Source organism: Hemiscyllium ocellatum, chromosome 37, assembly GCF_020745735.1.
Source record: "Hemiscyllium ocellatum isolate sHemOce1 chromosome 37, sHemOce1.pat.X.cur, whole genome shotgun sequence".
NCBI lineage: Eukaryota > Metazoa > Chordata > Chondrichthyes > Orectolobiformes > Hemiscylliidae > Hemiscyllium > Hemiscyllium ocellatum.
The window spans coordinates 23,166,788-23,184,721 of NC_083437.1; the positions used below are offsets into that span (position 1 = coordinate 23,166,788).

General features: G+C 42.8%; 1 protein-coding gene across 2 annotated transcripts in view; it reads left to right on the forward strand.

The window, feature by feature from the left end:
• The window catches only part of LOC132833760 (Golgi integral membrane protein 4-like), a 59,462-nt gene that overhangs the window by 14,146 nt on the left and 27,382 nt on the right, over positions 1–17,934 (forward strand). For both annotated transcript variants that reach the window (XM_060852290.1, XM_060852289.1), the window contains exons 3-6: positions 4,205–4,254; positions 10,160–10,213; positions 14,418–14,568; positions 15,492–15,574. In XM_060852290.1, coding sequence (XP_060708273.1) covers positions 4,205–4,254; positions 10,160–10,213; positions 14,418–14,568; positions 15,492–15,574 — 338 coding nt within the window. The remainder of the gene's footprint in view (positions 1–4,204; positions 4,255–10,159; positions 10,214–14,417; positions 14,569–15,491; positions 15,575–17,934) is intronic.

Here is a 17,934-nt window from a genome sequence, read left to right on the forward strand (position 1 = left end):
TGCTATAAATTCTGTGTCTTATGATCTTATACTCCACAGCCACCTGATGAAGGAGCAGCGCTCCAAAAGCTAGTGCTTCCAAATAAACCCGGTGTTGTGTGATTTTTAACTTTGTACACCCCAGTCCAACACTGGCATCTCCAAATCAAAACTTTTATTGGCTGTATCTCCTCATTTGTTGGGAAATTATTCCAACCAGAAGGACAGGGGCAGCAGATGTCTGAGAATCATAGGACCCTTGGTGTGAGGCAGGCCGTTTGGCACAGCTAGTCCACACTGACCCTCCCAGAAGCATCCCACCCAGATCCACCCCCTAACCCAATGCCTGTAACCCTGCATTTCCCAAGGCTGACCCACCCAAACTGCATATCCCTTGACACAGTGGGGCAATTTAGCATTGTCAATCCACCTAACCCACACATCTTTGAACTGTGGGAGGAAGCTGAAGCACACAGAGAAACCCACATAGATACAGGAAGACTATGCAAACTCCACAGATACAATCGCCTGAGGCTGGAATTGAACCAACATTTGCCAGCACTGTGAGGCAGCCGCTGAGCCACCCTGCCACCATTCAGTGCCTACTCCACCCCTGAAACCCTGAATTTCCCATGTCTAGTCCACCTACCCTGCACATCCCTGGATAGGGTTGCCCTAGGGTTGAATTGAACCTGGATCCCTGGTGCAGTGAGGCAGCAGCGCTAACCACTGAGCCACCCATGATACTATTCAGCTGTAAATGTTCCTCCAAGCCACACACATCTTGACTTGAAACTGTTTTTCTTATATTGCTATTGCAACAAAATTCTGGAACTTCCTCCCAACAGTAACCAGGGCCCAGTGCCCAGGCCATGTGGAAGAGGTTGGCTTGGGGGTCCAGAACCCAGACTAGGAGCAGCACAGAGGCCCATGATTTCTGTCCCAGCCAGTATTCCCTCTAATGGATCTGTGTGAGGTAATGACCTCTGGAACCAGGAGTCACTGCTGCGATCTGTGTCTGTTCACCGATCGCCATGCATGTGTGGAGCAGCCGTGCAGCTTACTGGAAGCATTGGAACCAGCCCCTGGATGTACCTCCTCCACCACATGGACTGAGGCAACTCAAGGTGGCAACTAATTTCCCAGTTCTCAAAGGAAATTGGGAATGGGTAATAAAAGCTGGCCTATGCAGCAGCACCCACATTCTCTGAATGTATAATTTTTTTTAAAAACATCATCTTGTGTGACATTCTACAGTGAGAGAGAATTAAACAGCTTTTAAATATATATGCCACATCACCAGCTCTGATTATGGTATACTTTAAATGTAGCCCTTTGTATTTCTGGTTTCTTTGGCAGGCTTGATATGAAGAAGCTTCAGAAATTAGATCAATTCAAAACCTAACACCTCTTTCAAGGAGCTGTTGTCAAATGTAATTGTTAGAATTATTTTTCACTGAATTATCTTGAATTTCATTTGAGACAGTTTATTTTTCTCATCCATATCCTATTCTTATCAACACAACTTACTGTAATTTCCTACTTTACTGTTTGCCAGTTTGGATCTGAAATTCTTTACTCCTTCGTCCAAGTCATTGGGAAAGATGAGGAACACTACTCGTCACGTTCTCAGTTGGTTTCATCTCTGTGTCCTAATTCCCCTCTTCTCCCATGAGTAGCAGACTTTGTCCAACACAGCTCCTTTTGGGTGGAGAATCCTCAAGGCTGTGACAGTCTCTTTGTTTGGGTCTCTGGTCAGTTTTGGTTCCTTGGCAAAGCTGCTTCCTCCAAGCCGCAAGGTTGTGGGCTCATATCTTCGGGTAAAAAATGAGGTCTGCAGATGCTGGAGATCACAGTTGAAAATGTGTTGCTGGTTAAAGCACAGCAGGTCAGGCAGCATCCAAGGAATAGGAAATTCGACGTTTCGGGCTCCTGATGAAGGGCTTATGCCCGAAACGTCGAATTTCCTATTCCTTGGATGCTGCCTGACCTGCTGTGCTTTAACCAGCAACACATTTTCAGTTGTGGGTTCATACCCTGCCCCAAATACCTGAGCACAGTATCCAAGTTGACGTGTCATGGTGGAAATGGTGTAACATTGGAAGTACTATCTTCTGGTTGACACTTTGAATCGAAGCTCCATTTGCCCCCTCAGATGGACATAGAAAGATCCCGTGGCACTATTTGAAGAAGAATAGTGGAGTTCCCTTGATTTTCTGAATGATGTTTATCCTTCCACCAAAGTCACTGAAAGACCGACCCATTTGCTCCTTTATCTGATTGCTTGCTTGAGGGTTCTTGCTGTGTTTAAACTGACTGCAGTGTTTTCTGACTGTGACCACACCACAACTTTACTTCATTAGTTTTCGAGAACTTTCTGCAATGTCCAAAGGTTGTGAGTGTTGCAATATAACTGCAATCCCTTTCCTTTCCCATGCCAGCAGTTTCTGTACAATATCAGTGTTTGAAGGGTAAGTTCCGCAAACAAAAGGTTAAACTCCACAATGTTTCCTTCCATTTATTTTCTATGTCCCAATACATGTGTTAAATTATTGCCCGCCCTTCCTGGTTGTCCCACATTGCACAGGACATGACGTGTTGTTCATAAAGTACGCATTTCCTTATTAGTTTGAAAAGGAAATTCTCTGAACATGTTAAGCCAAGTTTGAAGGACACTTCCCTTGGTGTTCAGGTGGAAGATCTGTTAGTTTTGCTTCTTGCAACAGGATGTTCGGGGAGTTCACAGCAAGCTCAGTGCCATCTGAAAGGCAAATGGGATACGATGCTTATAAGATCCCTGCTTCACATTGTAGTGAAATGTAAACACCTCTAATTTGGGACTATAAATATAAGTTAGTTGCTAATGAATTCACTAAGGAAGTCAGAATGTGCTTCCTTACCCAGAGAGTGACAAGAATATGTAACTTTGTTTCACCACAAGGTGCGATTGAAGGGAATGGCGTTGATGTACGGAAGAGGGAGGAAGCTCAATAAATATATGGGAGAACGGGACAGAAGGTTATGTTAATGACATTCAGTGATGTAGGGTGGGAGGAGGTACATGTTTAAAATAAACCCTGACGTAGGTTCTTTGGGTTTCTTGGCCTGTTTCAGGGCTGCTAATCTCCAGGGAACTGTTGCTTTCGCAATGACCACTCAGAGAACAGTGTTGCCTATCTCTCGTGTCAGCCTTACACACTCGTTCTGTGCAATTGCCTTCCTTGTGAGTTTGTACCTCCCCACTCCTGCTGTGTGCCAGCTCTCCAAAATGCTAATGAGCCCAGATGAATGAAGGTGTTTGTTGTACACAATGCTGGTTGGCTCCTCATCAGATCAGGACTTCCATTTTAAAGAGATTTCCCACCATTAATGGCTGTGCCAACACCTGCCTGGGTCCCTAACCTTCAGAATTCCTGCCCAAAACCTTGCTCTTTCAGTTGCTCCTCAAAGTTGGCCTCTGGCCATCTAAATTCCTCCTCATTTTCACTTCTCTGTCTGTAGACTATCAGTTCGAAATACATGTAAACAAATTTTCATGTTTAGACACTTCACTCTTTCGCTCAAGTCATCTTCTGTTTGAAAATACAGGTACTTCTGTGAGCCTCCTTGTTCACTTTACATAAAGACATAGAAATAGGAGCAGGAGTACGCCATTCGGTCCCTCAAGTCTGCTTGGCCATTCGATATGATCGTGGCTGATCATCGAGCTCAAAACCCAAATCCCATCCACCCCCATATCCCTTTGACCACAAGAGCTAAATCTACCTCCTTCTTAGAAAGACACTAAATGGCCTCAAAGCACTTTCTGTGGCAATGAATTCCACAGGCTCATTATCCTCTAAGTGAAGACATTTCTCCTCATCTCCCTCCTTCTCCTTAATCAAGACCCCTGGTTCTGGACTCTTGCTTCTTGCATCTCACCTGCCTAGTCTTGTTAGAATTGCATAGGTTTACTATGTTAAAGATGCTGCATAAATGCAAGTTATTGTGATAGAATTGTGGGGAGAGTGCTGTGAGGTGCAGGCTTAGTGTTAGCAGCTTGAGCAATAGCTTCCTGTGAGATTATCCACTTCCATCTAATTTCAACCCCCGCACCAGTTCTTCAGAATGGTGATTCAGTGTCAGAATATTGGTGACTGTCAGTGTAATATTTAGAATATTAAAATGATCTTCCTGTGACAGTTTGAATGTAAATTCTTCCTCATTTTCTCTTCTCTCTCTGCAGATTTTTTGGTTTATAAGTTGGAAGCTCAAGAGTCATTGAACAAGGAGAAGGTCAGTGATGACAGTATCCTAGAACTGATATCTTGATTATCTTCAAATTTCTACCATCTAAAGGGCTTTCAAAATACAAACCTAGTCACCATAATCTGATTCACATTATCTTTTATCCTACTGTTTTTATTCTTAGCAGTGTCTTGTGTTATAGAGTCAGAGAGTCATGTAGCAAGGAAACAGACCTTTCGGTCCAATTAGTCCACGTCAACCATATTCCCAAACTAAACTAGCCCCACTTGCCTGCATGTGTCCCATATCCTTCCAGACCTTTCCCAGTCATATACTTAACCAAATGTCTTTTAAATATTGTAACTGTATCTGCATTCATTACTTCCTCTTGCAGTTCATTCCATAAATTGCCCTTCATGTCCCCCTCAAAACTTTCTCCTCATCTTAAAAATCTGTCCCCAGTTATGCACTTGCCTGCCTTTGGAAAAGGATGTTTGCTATTCAGCTTATCCTTGCTCCTCATGATTTCATAAACCTCTATAAGGCCATCCTCAACTTCCCGTGCTTCGGTGGAAAAGGTCCCAGCCTATTTTGATAATTCAAACCCTCCATTCTCAGCAACATTCTGCTAAATCTTTTCTAAACCCTTTCCAGTTTGGTTGTAGATATTTTCACATCAGTTTGTTCAGTGATGTTATTGACACACCTCTGGAGCAGATGGGACTTGAACTCCTGGTTCAGAGGCAGGGACATATCACTGCACTTCAAAAGCCCTTAAAAACTCATGAGGTTTATATCTGGCACAGAAGTGACATTGAGGTAATGTGACTTCACTATAAATAGATCACTGGTGGGTTTAGTGAGCTTTGGTTATTAAATGAAAGAATCTTCAAGTTTGATTGGCAATGCTTCTGGAATTCACATCGAGACAGTGTGAATGCTGATTTTTTTTTAAGCTAATGCTCATGCTGGTGTGTGTGAGCTGAGGATTCTTTCACTGTATTGTCATCTGCCCAATGTTTGTGGTTCATTCCCAGCTCCTTTTGTAATGATGCAATGTATAATGGGAGGTGTATATTTAAGCAGCGATTGAAGTCCAGCTCAACTGCAGTTCAAATCTGAGGTATTGCTGTGCTCCTTTTGAACTTGTTCTGGCTCAGGCCTAGTTTATTCTGTCATTATTTCTCTCTGATGGGACTGTGTGTGTGGTTGAATGTTGAACAATGGTGTAGTAGTGGCTATGAGCACACTGCTAAACCAGAGATTTACAGAACAGCTGTACGCCCTCGAACTGAATAAATCTTCAAGGGGTCCTGAATCATTCTTTTTTAGCGAACTGGGCCTTTGCCTCACACTGAAGGAGATTCTGGTTTTTGGGAGACTGCACACACATGCTGCCTGGGCTGTCCACTCAGAAACAAAACAGTAAACTTGACAGCTGTTCAACAGAGTCTCTGTGACAGGAATCAAATCCAGACCTTCGAAGGGAGGAAATGTCCTGGGGATTCTAACAGATTATCTTGTGGTTGGTTGAGGAGTAACCACAAACCAAAGCAATCAGGAACTGATACTGGGCTTAATGCAGCCTGTGAGAAAGTCAGGACAAGTCCTTTGGCCACAAGGTCTCCCACATGTAAGAGAGCACAGGACTGATTCTGGAGCATGACATTGACCCCTCACTCCCCGTAGCCTGTTCCTCTAGCTCTCCCTGTTTCTCTCCATTTCTCTGCCAACGTCTCCACTCCGTTTCACTGCCAATTCTGGGTGTGCTGTTTAGGTAGAGGGGTTTGGGATTTGTTTTATCCTAACATAGATTCCATTGTGAGACTCTCAGTAACATGAGATATTGAACCAACAACCAGTAACCTGTTGGATCCAGCCTATGTGCTTTTCTCTTCTTTTCATTCTTCCTCTGTGTCTCCATCCATCATCATACAAGTCTCTCTCTTCTCTCTCTCTTCTCTCTCTCTTCTCTCTCTTCTTCTCTCTCTTCTTCTCTCTCTTCTTCTCTCTCTTTTCTCTCTCTCTCCTCCTCCTCCTCCTCCCCTCTCTCTCTTTCCGCCCTTTGCCCACAAGGTCTCCCACCTGTGCTGCTATTAGTACTTTCTGATTGGTGCTTGAGCTATTCGTTGGCTAATGCTTTAATTTATTGTCTAAGTTATTTCAGAGGTCAGTTAAGTGTTGAGCACATTTCTATGGGTCTGGAATCAGACCACGTTTCCCTCTCCAAAGAGTGAGCCCAGGTGATTTATTTTTACTACAATTGTAGCTGGTTTCATGGCCACAATGACTGACGTTAGCTTTTAATTCCAGATGTTACTAATTAATTGAATGTACATTCCACCAGAATCCTAGCAGGATTTGAACCTGTGACTCTAGGTGGCTAACCTGGCTCTCTAGGATTACTATACCGTTTTCATATACCCGTTCAAATGCCTTTTAAATTTTGTAATTGTACCAGCCTCCACCACTTCCTCTGGCAGCTGCTTCCATACACGCACAACCCTCTGTGAAAAAGCTGCCCCTTAGGTCCCTTTTATATCTTTTTCCTCTCACCCTAAACCTATGTCCTCTAGTTCTGTACTTCCCCACCTTGTGGAAAAGACCTGGTCTATTTATCCTATCCATGCTCCTCATGATTTTATAAATCTCTATAAGGTCACTCCTCCGCCTCCAATGCTCCAGAGAAAACAGCCCCAACCTCTTCAATCTCTCCCTATATTTCAAACCCCACCATCCTGGCAACATCCTTATAAATCCTTTCTGAACCCTTTCAAGTTTCACAACATCCTTCCAATGCGAGGGAGACCACAATTGCAGAAAATATTCCAAAAGTGGCCTAACCGATGTCCTGTGCAGCCGTAACATGACCTCCCAAGTCCTATACTGGATGTTCTGACCAATAAAGGCAAGTATACCAAATGCCGCCTTCACTATCCTATCGACCTGCGACTCCACTTTCAAGGTGATAATGTAGTTCACCAGAAATACTAAAGAGCTGATTACAGGATTTTTCTCAAGTGAGAAAGGAACTTTATCATTTTTTAACCGTGAGGAAAAAAAATGACTGACACCAAACATGCACAAACAAACATAAGTACAAAATTAAAAAGAGGTTGGTGTCTAATTCAAAAGGGAAGATAAAAGAATATGCAGTTGAAAGTTGTTAGGGTGCTCTGAAGGAATGAGGCATTAACCTAAGACCATGGTGGGTTAGCATGATATAATAGATGTGAATCTTTGAGTTCTTGATGTTTGAATATTCAACCAAATTGTGGTGTCAGTGGTGCTTTGTCCTCATGACCAAGAGCAAAGAAAGAGAGCATCTTCAACTTTTACTGTTAAATATCCATATTCCCAAGTGTTACTAAAGCAGTTGTTTGAAATAGTTCATCAGTATATTCTGATGTCTAGATTCATCGTATCCAAACAAGGTAATTGCAGGGGGAGTCTTCCATCTCCAACAAATGAACCTTAACATAGAAGTGTAAATTGAAAACAGGAGATGGGAGTTTCTTCTTGTCTGACTTGTTTCAGTCATTTTTGATAAGTGTTAATTTCAGTTCATATTGTATTGTTTATTCCACCATTGATTTCCTCGAGCTTGGCTCAAACTGTGATTGGTTTACATTTCCAAAACCATTTCAGTCCATGAAGTCCCAGGTATTAAAAGCAGATGATGAAAATTGGAAATTAATTGTCCATATTTCATCACTATTATGGCACTATTGTTGAGAAATAAAGAATCAAAGTGGGTAGATTGTGTTGAAATGATTATGTTTGTGGTGATCTGGTTGACTAGTAAAACAGGTCAATGGAACAGAATTGTCCATGCTTGTTCCTAAGAATGCATTTTCGAAGATGCTACCAATCAGTTCTATACTGTTGTCTCAATCTGGACTTTATGATTACTTCAGAATAGGACTTAAACCTCAAATGGTATTGTGACCAACTGTGTCTGAGATTATATTCTGGTCTTTACCAGTTGAAAATTAACTGCAGATTTCCATAGGTCAAGCTTCAAGGATTCAGTTTGGAGATCAGACAAGGGAGATGGGGAGGCTTCAAATAAACTTCTGTTTGGGCAGAGTTTGGAACAGTTGAGTTCATGTGATGACACAGTAGCTGAACTAGTGACCTTTATACCTTTTGACCAAGGACACTTTTCCTTTCTGTGTAACTGTACTTTGCTCACAAAAAAAAGTGTGAGGCTGTAAGGAAGATCTGGATTGAACTGAAGCTGTGCATAGGGAAGGCTGGGGAACAGGGGGCTGTGACTGTCTGTGACTATATACATAGGACTCTGTGCATGGTGGCATTGTATGGTGTTCAGTGCAGCTTTTTATAGTATATTAGCACAAAGTAGATAAACATTTCCTCTGTCAAGCTCGTAAACAGTTTGTAAATGATTTGAGGATTCAATGAAATCAACCTGACAATGTATGATAAATGAACTTTATTACAAAGTAAACTGTTCATTTCTCGCCTGTAAATTAATGAAAGCCATAATATAACTATTCATGTGCTGAAATTATCATAATTGCGTTATCCTTTATTATTTTATATTTTAATAATTGTAACTGTCCTGAATTGCTACTTACTTATTCGTATTGTATTTACAATTCTGCACCTGTCATCGTGATGGTTTTTTAATAAACCAATTATCTATCCATCAAGCTATCTGAAAGGGCTGCTGCTGGTGTAACAGCAAGAGAGAAGATACTTATGATGTTGGAAAGGATATAAATAAAGAGAAGTTACTTCGAAGATTGGCAGTAGTCCAAGTAGAATAGCCATGTGGTCCAGATCAGATGCATTCAAGGTGTCTGAGGGCAATACAGATAGAAATAGTGGAGACTCTGGCCACAATTCTCTAATCCTCCTTAGATATGGAGCTAGTGCCAGAGGACTTTGGGATTGTAAACAGTGTACCGCTGCTGCTGAGAAAGGGGAAGAGGATTAAACCCAACCTAATGTAAATGTTTAGAAAACATTTGAAGGCAGTAATTCTGAAGAAAATTAACTAATTGTTGAAAAAGTAATAAATGAAAGTCAAGAATGATTTAAAGTCAGATTGTTTTTGAATTTGATCATTATTTTGATTGAGTAACCAAGTTGATTTTGTAGAAATAAGTTTTCAGAAGAAGGTTGATACAATACCACTAGTTAGGAAAATTAAATGCATATATTAATGATGATTGAAGTATACAATGATTTAACTGGCCTTGGCAGAGGCCAGAGACGCTGAGAAGACAACAATGGAAGAATTGTAGTATTGTCTCCAGTGGAATATAAATAGGAGTTTGATGGAACTCCTCTAAGATCTTGACATTAGTCAATGTTGAATCAGGTGGAGTTAAAGAAGCAGCAGACTCAGAGAAAAGTTAGTGTAAAAATTGTAGAGCAACATCAAGAGTGCAGACTAAACACGCCTCTTATGCCAGCCAGATCCATGTGGCCGACTAACAAAGGGTCACAATTCAAACTACAAATGCAACTCAAACTGCAATCGAACTGAGAAAAGTCCATTTGTCACAGGCAAGTCTATGATTATCATGACTGGTTTTATTTTAGGACTAGATTGGTTGTGGAGGACATGCCTCTGTATACCATCTGGCCCATGCTTATTTCTGCTGTCTCTGGGAAAGCCGGGGGTTCCAAAGAAGCTCGTAAGAGGAAATAGTTGGAGGGAAATCAAGACAGAGCAGAGAAATGGAATGTTGTGGAGGTGCCGGTGTTGGACTGGATTGGGCAAAGTCAAAAATCGCACGTCGCCAGGATATAGTCCAACACGTTTATTTGAAAATGTGAGCTTTCGGAGTTCTGTTCTTTCATCAGAAACTAACAAGATTGCTCTTCTGAAACCTTCCACAGACTTGATAGACCAAATGGTCTCTTTCTGTGTTGTATTATTTGCTGATTTTGAAGGTGTTGTTGTTTAATTCTCTTGCAGCAAGATGCCATGAACCGGTATGGTGCGCTAACTTCCCAGCATAAGATACTGAAGGTGAGTGACACCTTAACTACTGGAACCATTGACCAATCTGCATTTCTTCTTGAACAGCAAAGCCTGTGGGATTTTGGAAGATGAGCTTGTGTCAATAAGATTGGTTGTACTGAGTCTGTTTGTTGAAGGTTCAAATGGGTAGCATGTTGGCTCAGTGGTTAGCATTGCTACCTCACAGTGCTAGGGACCCAGGTTCGATTCCAGCCTTGGGTGACTGTGTCTGTGTGGGTTTCTACCAGGTGATTTGGTAGATTAGCCCTGGGAAATGCAGTGTTACAGAGATAGGGTAGAGTGGTGAGTCTGGATGAGATGTTCTTCAGAGGGTTAATGTAGACTTGATGGGCTGAATGGCCTGCTTCTACACTAGAGATTCTGTGAAAAGTGCATTCACGTGTGGAATTTAGGAACTGCGTCATACCAGCCTAATTCCCAACACATCGTGTGTTGCTGAGAAAGAAGGTCCTTCATGGACTCCAGAGGGTCCTGTGGCAATTGCCTGGAGCCAGTGCTTTACAAAGTACCTGCCCTTTTATTGTACAAGTTGCAACTGATTTGTTCCACATTACCCACTGTCAGTGTTAGCTGGAGCAGGATGACCCCGTGGAGGTAGCTTAGAGTGATAATTGAACACCGATTGTTGTTTCCACCTGAAAACCTTCTATTCTGAATCTCACTCGACTGTTTTTGTTTTTTGTTTCATGCTCCTCATTTTTCTTGTTGCGTTGTTGCTGTCTCTTGTCTATCTTAATGACCCTGCCTCAACAGCCTTCTCTGGTAAAGAATTTCACCGGTTCACTAGCTTCTGAGAGAAATAATTCCTTGTTTCTGCTTTAATTGTGTGACCCCTTATTCTGAGATTTTGCCTTCTCATCCTAAACTCTCCCATAAGGGGAAACACCTTTCTGCATCTGCCCTGTCAAGCCCCCCCAAGAATTGTGTATGTTTCAATAAGGTCGTCTCTCATTCTTAAACTCCAATGAGCACAGATCCAGCCTACTCAACCTCCCCTCATAAGATGATCCTTTCATACCTGGTATCAGCCTTGTGACACTGCCTTCAATGCCAGATATCTTCCCTCAGATAAGGGCAGCAAAGCTGTTCAGTTTTATTAAAAGAAAAAGTTAATTTATCAACAGTCTAGTACAGCTTTAGTCATGTGATCAGGTGATATGAAATTGTAGTTTTCTCTAGTTACCTTATTGACGTCAATTCTCTCAGATTCTACCTTTTAGAAGCATCCAGCATGTGACCAGTTAGCAAGGATGTTGTGGGGAACATTTACTTTTATCCCTTAAATTATTAAAAGTTCATCTCAGATAATTTTTCTGCAAACTTTATAATTTGTCGATGTAATTATCAGTTTATTTTAGATGAATCATGTGGAGGTGCTGGTGTCAGAGGTCACAGAACGCCAATCAGTTTATTTGAAATCACAAGCTTTCGGAGTACTGCTCCTTCATCCGGAGATTTCACCTGATGAAGGAGCAATGCTCTGAAAGCTTGTGATTTCAGGTAAACTGATTGGACTATAACCTGATGTCATGTGACCCCTGACCATTTTAGTTGAAGATTGACTGACTGCTTACATATATTGTCGTTTCAGACCACTCTTTATTATCTACATTCCACCTTTGGCCATCTGAATTTGCACGACCAAGTATTGTCCAGTTTTATCATTGAGATATTAAGACTAGAATATCTTATTTTATGCTTGTTTTATCTGACTCGGTGTTCTTCCAAGATAGCAGAATCTTACAGAAGTAAATCAGCACATTTTAATCTAAAAGCTATTTGAAAATGTAACCCAGCCTTAGTTTTTAAAATAATGTAAATGTTTTAATATCACTTCAATTAAAGTTTAATTGAGCTACATTACTTTGTCAACCATACATTTCTGACTGGTTGCTAATTATATAATAAGCCATATGTAAAGAGTTATAAAATGGCTTCAGATTGGCTGTGTTATCATAAAATGGCACCTTCTCAAAGATGGATATTAATGGTTTCTTGCTACTGTTAAACTTCACAAAATACTTGCTTTGTTAAAAGTCTCCAAGAATACCAGATTAACTAAATCTTAAATTATAATCCAAAAGCCAGCATTATTTGGACAGCTTTCTCTTCACTCCTTACAACACAACCTCATCCAAATGTCCATCATGGTATATGAGATGAGATAGTGAACTGCTTGGCCATTTAGGATTACCCTTGCCCTGTTCTCACAAGCACCCACATGCCCTCAGTGTCCAGCAAAGGTCACTAAAACCTTGTTTCAGGAGTTGAATATCTCTCTCTGGTTATTATCTTCCCCTTCCTCCTGTCCTGATCAAGATATCTGCTGGAGATTGCTCACATCACAGTCCATTCATTCCAGTTTCTGGTTCAATATTCTGTTACCTGGGCTATGATGTGGTAAAGTTGTTTTTTGTATGGACGTCCCTGGCTGACCAGCATTTATTGCCCATCCCTAGTAGCGATTGAGACAACTGAGTGGCTTGCTAGGTCATTTCACAGGGCATTTGAGAGTCAGCCACGTTGCTGTGGGTCTGGAGTCACATATAGGCCAGACTAGGTAACGACTCCTCGCTAAACTAGTCCTCATCCTCAATAACTTTTCCTTTAACTCCTCCCATTTCCTCCAAATTAGGTGAGTGGCCATGGGCACCCGGATAGGTCCTAGCTGTGCATGTCTCTTTGGCTTTATCGAACAGTCCTTCTTTAATACCGTCACCGGCACTGTACCCCAACTCTTCTGCCAATACATCGATGACTGCATCTGTGCAGCGCTCTGCACACAGGCTGATCTGGAGTAGTTCGACTTTGCCCAAAACTTCTAACCCTCCCTCAAATTCACTTGGTCCATCTAGGACACCTCCTTCCCCTTTCTTGACGTCTCCATTTCTATGTCTGGTGACAGTTAACATCCATCTGGAGACTACAAACCTACAGACTCCATAACTACCTGGACTACACCACCTCTCCCTCAGTATCCTGCAAGGACTCCATCCCATTTTCCTAATTCCTCCACCTCCGATGCATCTGTTCGGATGAGGAGACATTCCACACGTGAGCATTCCAACTGTCCATCTATTTTGAACAACGTGCTTTTCCCCCCTCTGTCATCCAGACACCCCTCCACCACACCACCTCCACTTCCTATTCCACTGCTTTGAACCCCCCTCCCAATACAATAAAGACAAAGTTCCCCCTTCTCCTCACCTACTACCTCACCAGTCTCCGCATCCAACCATCATCCTTAAATACTTCCAGCAACTCCACACTAGACCCCACCACCAAGAACATCTTCCCCTCCTCAACCCTCTCTGCCTTCCACAATGACCATTCCCTCTGACAGTCTTTGGTTTGTGCCACTCTCCCCACTGACCCATTTCCCCCAAACCACCCCTGGTACCTTTCTCTGCAACCAGAAAAGATGCAAAACCTGCTGGTAAACCACCCCCACCTCACCTCCACCCAGGGCCCCAAACAGTCCTTCCAGCGGAGACAGGTTCACATGTCTCTCTTCTAACCCAGTTTACAGCATCAGTTGCTCCCGCTGTGGTCTTCTGTACATCGGGAAGACCAAACGTCAGGGCTTGATTCACCGAGCACCTCAGCTATGCCTACAGGGGCTGACTGGATCCCAGTCACCACTTATTTTAATTTCCCTTTCCAACCTTGGCCTCCTCCATTGCCACAACGAACCAAACCGCAAACTGAAGGAACACCATCTCATCTTCTGCCTGGGCAGCCTAGAGCCCGGAGGACTCAACGTTGAGTTCTCCAATTTCAAATAACTTCCCTTCCCCGACTCTCTTCCCAGCCTGTCCCCATCCCTTCCACTGTTCCCTGCCACCGACCGGATTCATTCCTCCCATTGACCAACCAGGTTGTGTCCTCTACCTGTCTTCACCTATTCCCGCTTTACCACCCTGGCCCCACCACCCCCTTTATTTGCAGCTCCCCTTACACCCACCACCCCATCCTGAAGAAGAGCTATACCCGAAATGTTGACTTCTCCACCTCTTGACGCTGCCTGGCTTGCGTGTTCCTCCAGCCTCCTACCTGACCAGGTGAGGATGGCAGATTTCCTTCCCTGAAAGACAGACAGATCAGGGCAGAGGTGCTACAGTTGATGCTCAGGGCTGTTAGAGTGAAATATTTACACTGATCCTGGATGTGACCCTGACTGCTGTTTTTACAGAACCAGCACGATGAAATTAAAAAACAGCTTCTGGATCTGCAGCTTCAGCACAACAGCCTTCGGTTAGAGCACAGGAAAGCAGCAGAGACCCACAACCAGCGCTACCTGCAGCTGCATCAGCAGAAAGACCTAGAAATTGGCACTTTACAAGGTGTGTGGAAAGTGTCTGACTCGCCACGGCTCTTGGGACCCTCTGACCTCAGAGCTGTATGTATATCTGTCCAATAACGTATTGCGCTACAACATAATGTGCCTGTCTGAGTGTGTGACTTCTCTCTCTTTCATTCCCCTTCATGCTGTCTTTCACATTCTCTCCCTCTCTCTGTTGTTGTAGTCATGTAGGGGATCTTTAATATAGCAAACTGATCATGAACAGGTTTATAACTTGTATAAAAACTTATTAAAGCACCCTTCTGTGGGAGCGGCTGGAAGAGAATGTGAATTGATTTGTGTAAATGTCCTCCTTTTAAGCACTTTCATGTGACCTGCTGTAAACCTGAGAACGTGATGCTGACTGTGACCTTCCATGGGACTGGACATAGCAGAACCTTGTGACGATGCTTTATCTGTTAGAATCTTCCTCTGGGAACTAGGCAGCAGGAGAAAAGCTCCAAAAGGAGGACAAATTGTTTTATGAAGATTTTGTGTTTTTTGACTTCAGAACAAAATCTAAAAAAGCATTGAGCACTGGCTTCACTGTTTGAACTTGAATAGAGATGATTTGTTTGTTGTGTTTAACAACTATTTCAGCAGAACTCAGCGCTGGAAACAAGAGTGTATTTGAGCTATTGGAATGTGAGGGTGACTTTTGTCATTGGCTTTTTTTTCAAGCCAGAATGTGAGTCAGTGGGAGGGAATGTGACTTTCTCTCCCTCTCTCACTCACTCGCTTTCTATTTATTTTTTACTTTTTTTTTCATACCAACACATGCCACCTCCATCTCTGCCTACCAGACTGTTGTAATTTCTGTCATCAGACTTGGACTGTTACCTGGGTCATTGTCTCTCTTTGCTGTCTTTTGGTTTCTTGCTACTGTTTCCTCATTGACAAGTCTTTTATTTCCTTACCTTCCAGATGCCATTAACAAGCTGAAACATGAGAGCAAGCAATTGCGGAGAGCCCATCAGGACATGCATGAACAGCTTGCCAAGGCACAGGTAAAGGGGTGATGAACAAGTGACATTATTTCCCCTGAAGAAGCCCATTTTTTTTCTTTCTCTCTCTCTCTTTTTCCCCCCCCCCACACACACACAAACTCAACTCTGACTTTATGAAAGGACCTCATGAAATTAGATTCATAAGCACAGTTGCATAATTCAATGTAATTATAGTTTGATGTAAAGTTAAAAATCGCACAACAGGTTATAGTCCAGCAGTTTTAATTGAAGCACTAGCTTTTGGGGCACTGCTCCCTCATCAGATCAATGATCATTACCGCAGTCCAGAATACTTCAGCAGTCTTCTCAGTTCCACTCTGCTACCTTTTTAAATTCATCCATGCAATGTGGGTGTCACTGGCTGGCCAGTATTCATTGGCCCTTTGTGATTGCCCTTAAGATGGGGGTGGTGAGCTGCCTTCTTGAACCACACAGTTCATGTTTGCTAGGTAGACCCACAATGCTGTTAGGGAGGGATTTCCAGTATTTTGACCCCAGTGACACTATCGGGACAATGGTATATTTCCAAGTCAGGATGGTGAGTGGCTTGGAGGGAAACCTGCTGGGGATCTTCACCTTCAAGGTGGAAGTGGCCATGGGCTTGGAAGATGCACCTAAGGACCTTTTGTGAATTTCTCCTGTTCATTTCTCAGGATTCCCTGGCTGGGAACATCTTTGGATCCACTCCCACATTACTTTGCTGCAAGTTTGGTAAAGCAGGAACAGATTTGAAGAATTTCTCAGAAACTACATCTGGCCCCTCCCCTTGCTAAATTAACCATTGCTGTCGTGAACTGATTTAAATTATTAACCCTGAGCATGTTTTGTCTCTGTGCCAAATTCCTCCAATGTCTCCATTCAGTTCCTTGGGAGGATTGTCTCCAATATTGGCAGACTGCCTAATATGTAAGTAATTTCTTCAGCCAGAGAGTGGTGGACTGTGGAAGTCATTACCATGGAGTACAGTGGAGGCCGGGACGTTAAATGTCTCCAAGGCAGAGATTGATAAATTCTTGATCTCACAAGGAGTTAAGGGATATGGGGAGAGTGCGGGTAAGTGGAGTTGAAATGCCCACCAGCCATGATTTAAATGGCGGAGTGGACTCGATGGGCCAAATGTCCTTACTTCCACTCCTATGTCTTATGGTTTTATGAACATGGGCAGCTGTCCCAACGCTGAATCTTGTGAAACTGCTGCTCACCCAGCATGATACTTGTTCCATTATCCTACCAGATTGAATTGCTTTCGTGGTGTTCCACTTGGCCACTTGCCCACCCGCTTTTTGAAAATTCCCAGTTTTGAACATTAACCCCATACTCCCATCCCCACCAACCCTAAAGGCTATGTCCTCCAATAATTCAGTCTGGTATTGCAGACCCTCTGCCTCCTCAAACCATTCTGACAGTAAAGGATTGTAGTGAGATTTGAGAAGATTTGTAGCTCAGGTGTAGGTTTGCTCGCTGAGCTGGAAGGTTCATTTCCAGATGTTTTGTGACCCCACTAGGTAACCTCTTCAGTGGGCCTCTGGGTAAAGCACTGATGATTCCTGCTTTCTATTTATACCCTCAGGGGGTGGTAGATGGGGTCTAACTCGATGTGTTTGTTGATAGAATTTCAGTTGGAATGCCATGCTTCAAGGAATTCTTGTGTGTGTCTCTGTTTGGCTCGTCCTAGAATGGATGTGTTGTCCCAGTCGAAGTGGTGTCCGTCCTTATCTGTGTGTAAGGATACTTGTGAGAGAGGGTCATGTCATTTTGTGGCTAGTTGATGTTTATATATCCTGGTGGCTAGTTTTCTGCCTGTTTGTCCAATGTAGTGTTTGTTGCGGTTCTTGCAAGGTATTTTGTAAATGACATTAGTTTTGCTTGTTGTCTGTATTGGGTCTTTCAAGTTCATTAGCTGCTTTTTTTGTGTTGGTGGGTTTGTGGGCCACCATGATGCCAAAAGGTCTGAGCAGTCTGGCAGTCATTTCTGAGATGTCTTTGATGTAGGGGAGAGTGGCTAGGGTTTCTGGATGTGTTTTGTCTGCTTGTTTGGGTTTGTCGCTGAGAAATCGGCGGACTGTGTTCGATGGGTACCCATTCTTTTTGAATACGCGGTATAGGTAATTTTCCTCTGCCTTGCGTAGTTCCTCTGTGCTGCAGTGTGTGTTGGCTCATTGAAATAATGTTCTGATGTAGCTTTGTTTGTGGAGGTTGGAATGATTGCTTCTGTCATTCAATATTTGATCCGTATGTGTTGTTTTCCTGCAGACACTAGTTTGAAATTCCTCATTGGCTATTCGCTCTACTGTGACATCTAGGAACGGCAGTTTGCAGTTGTTTTCCTCCTCTTTAGTGAATTTTATGCCATAAAATCC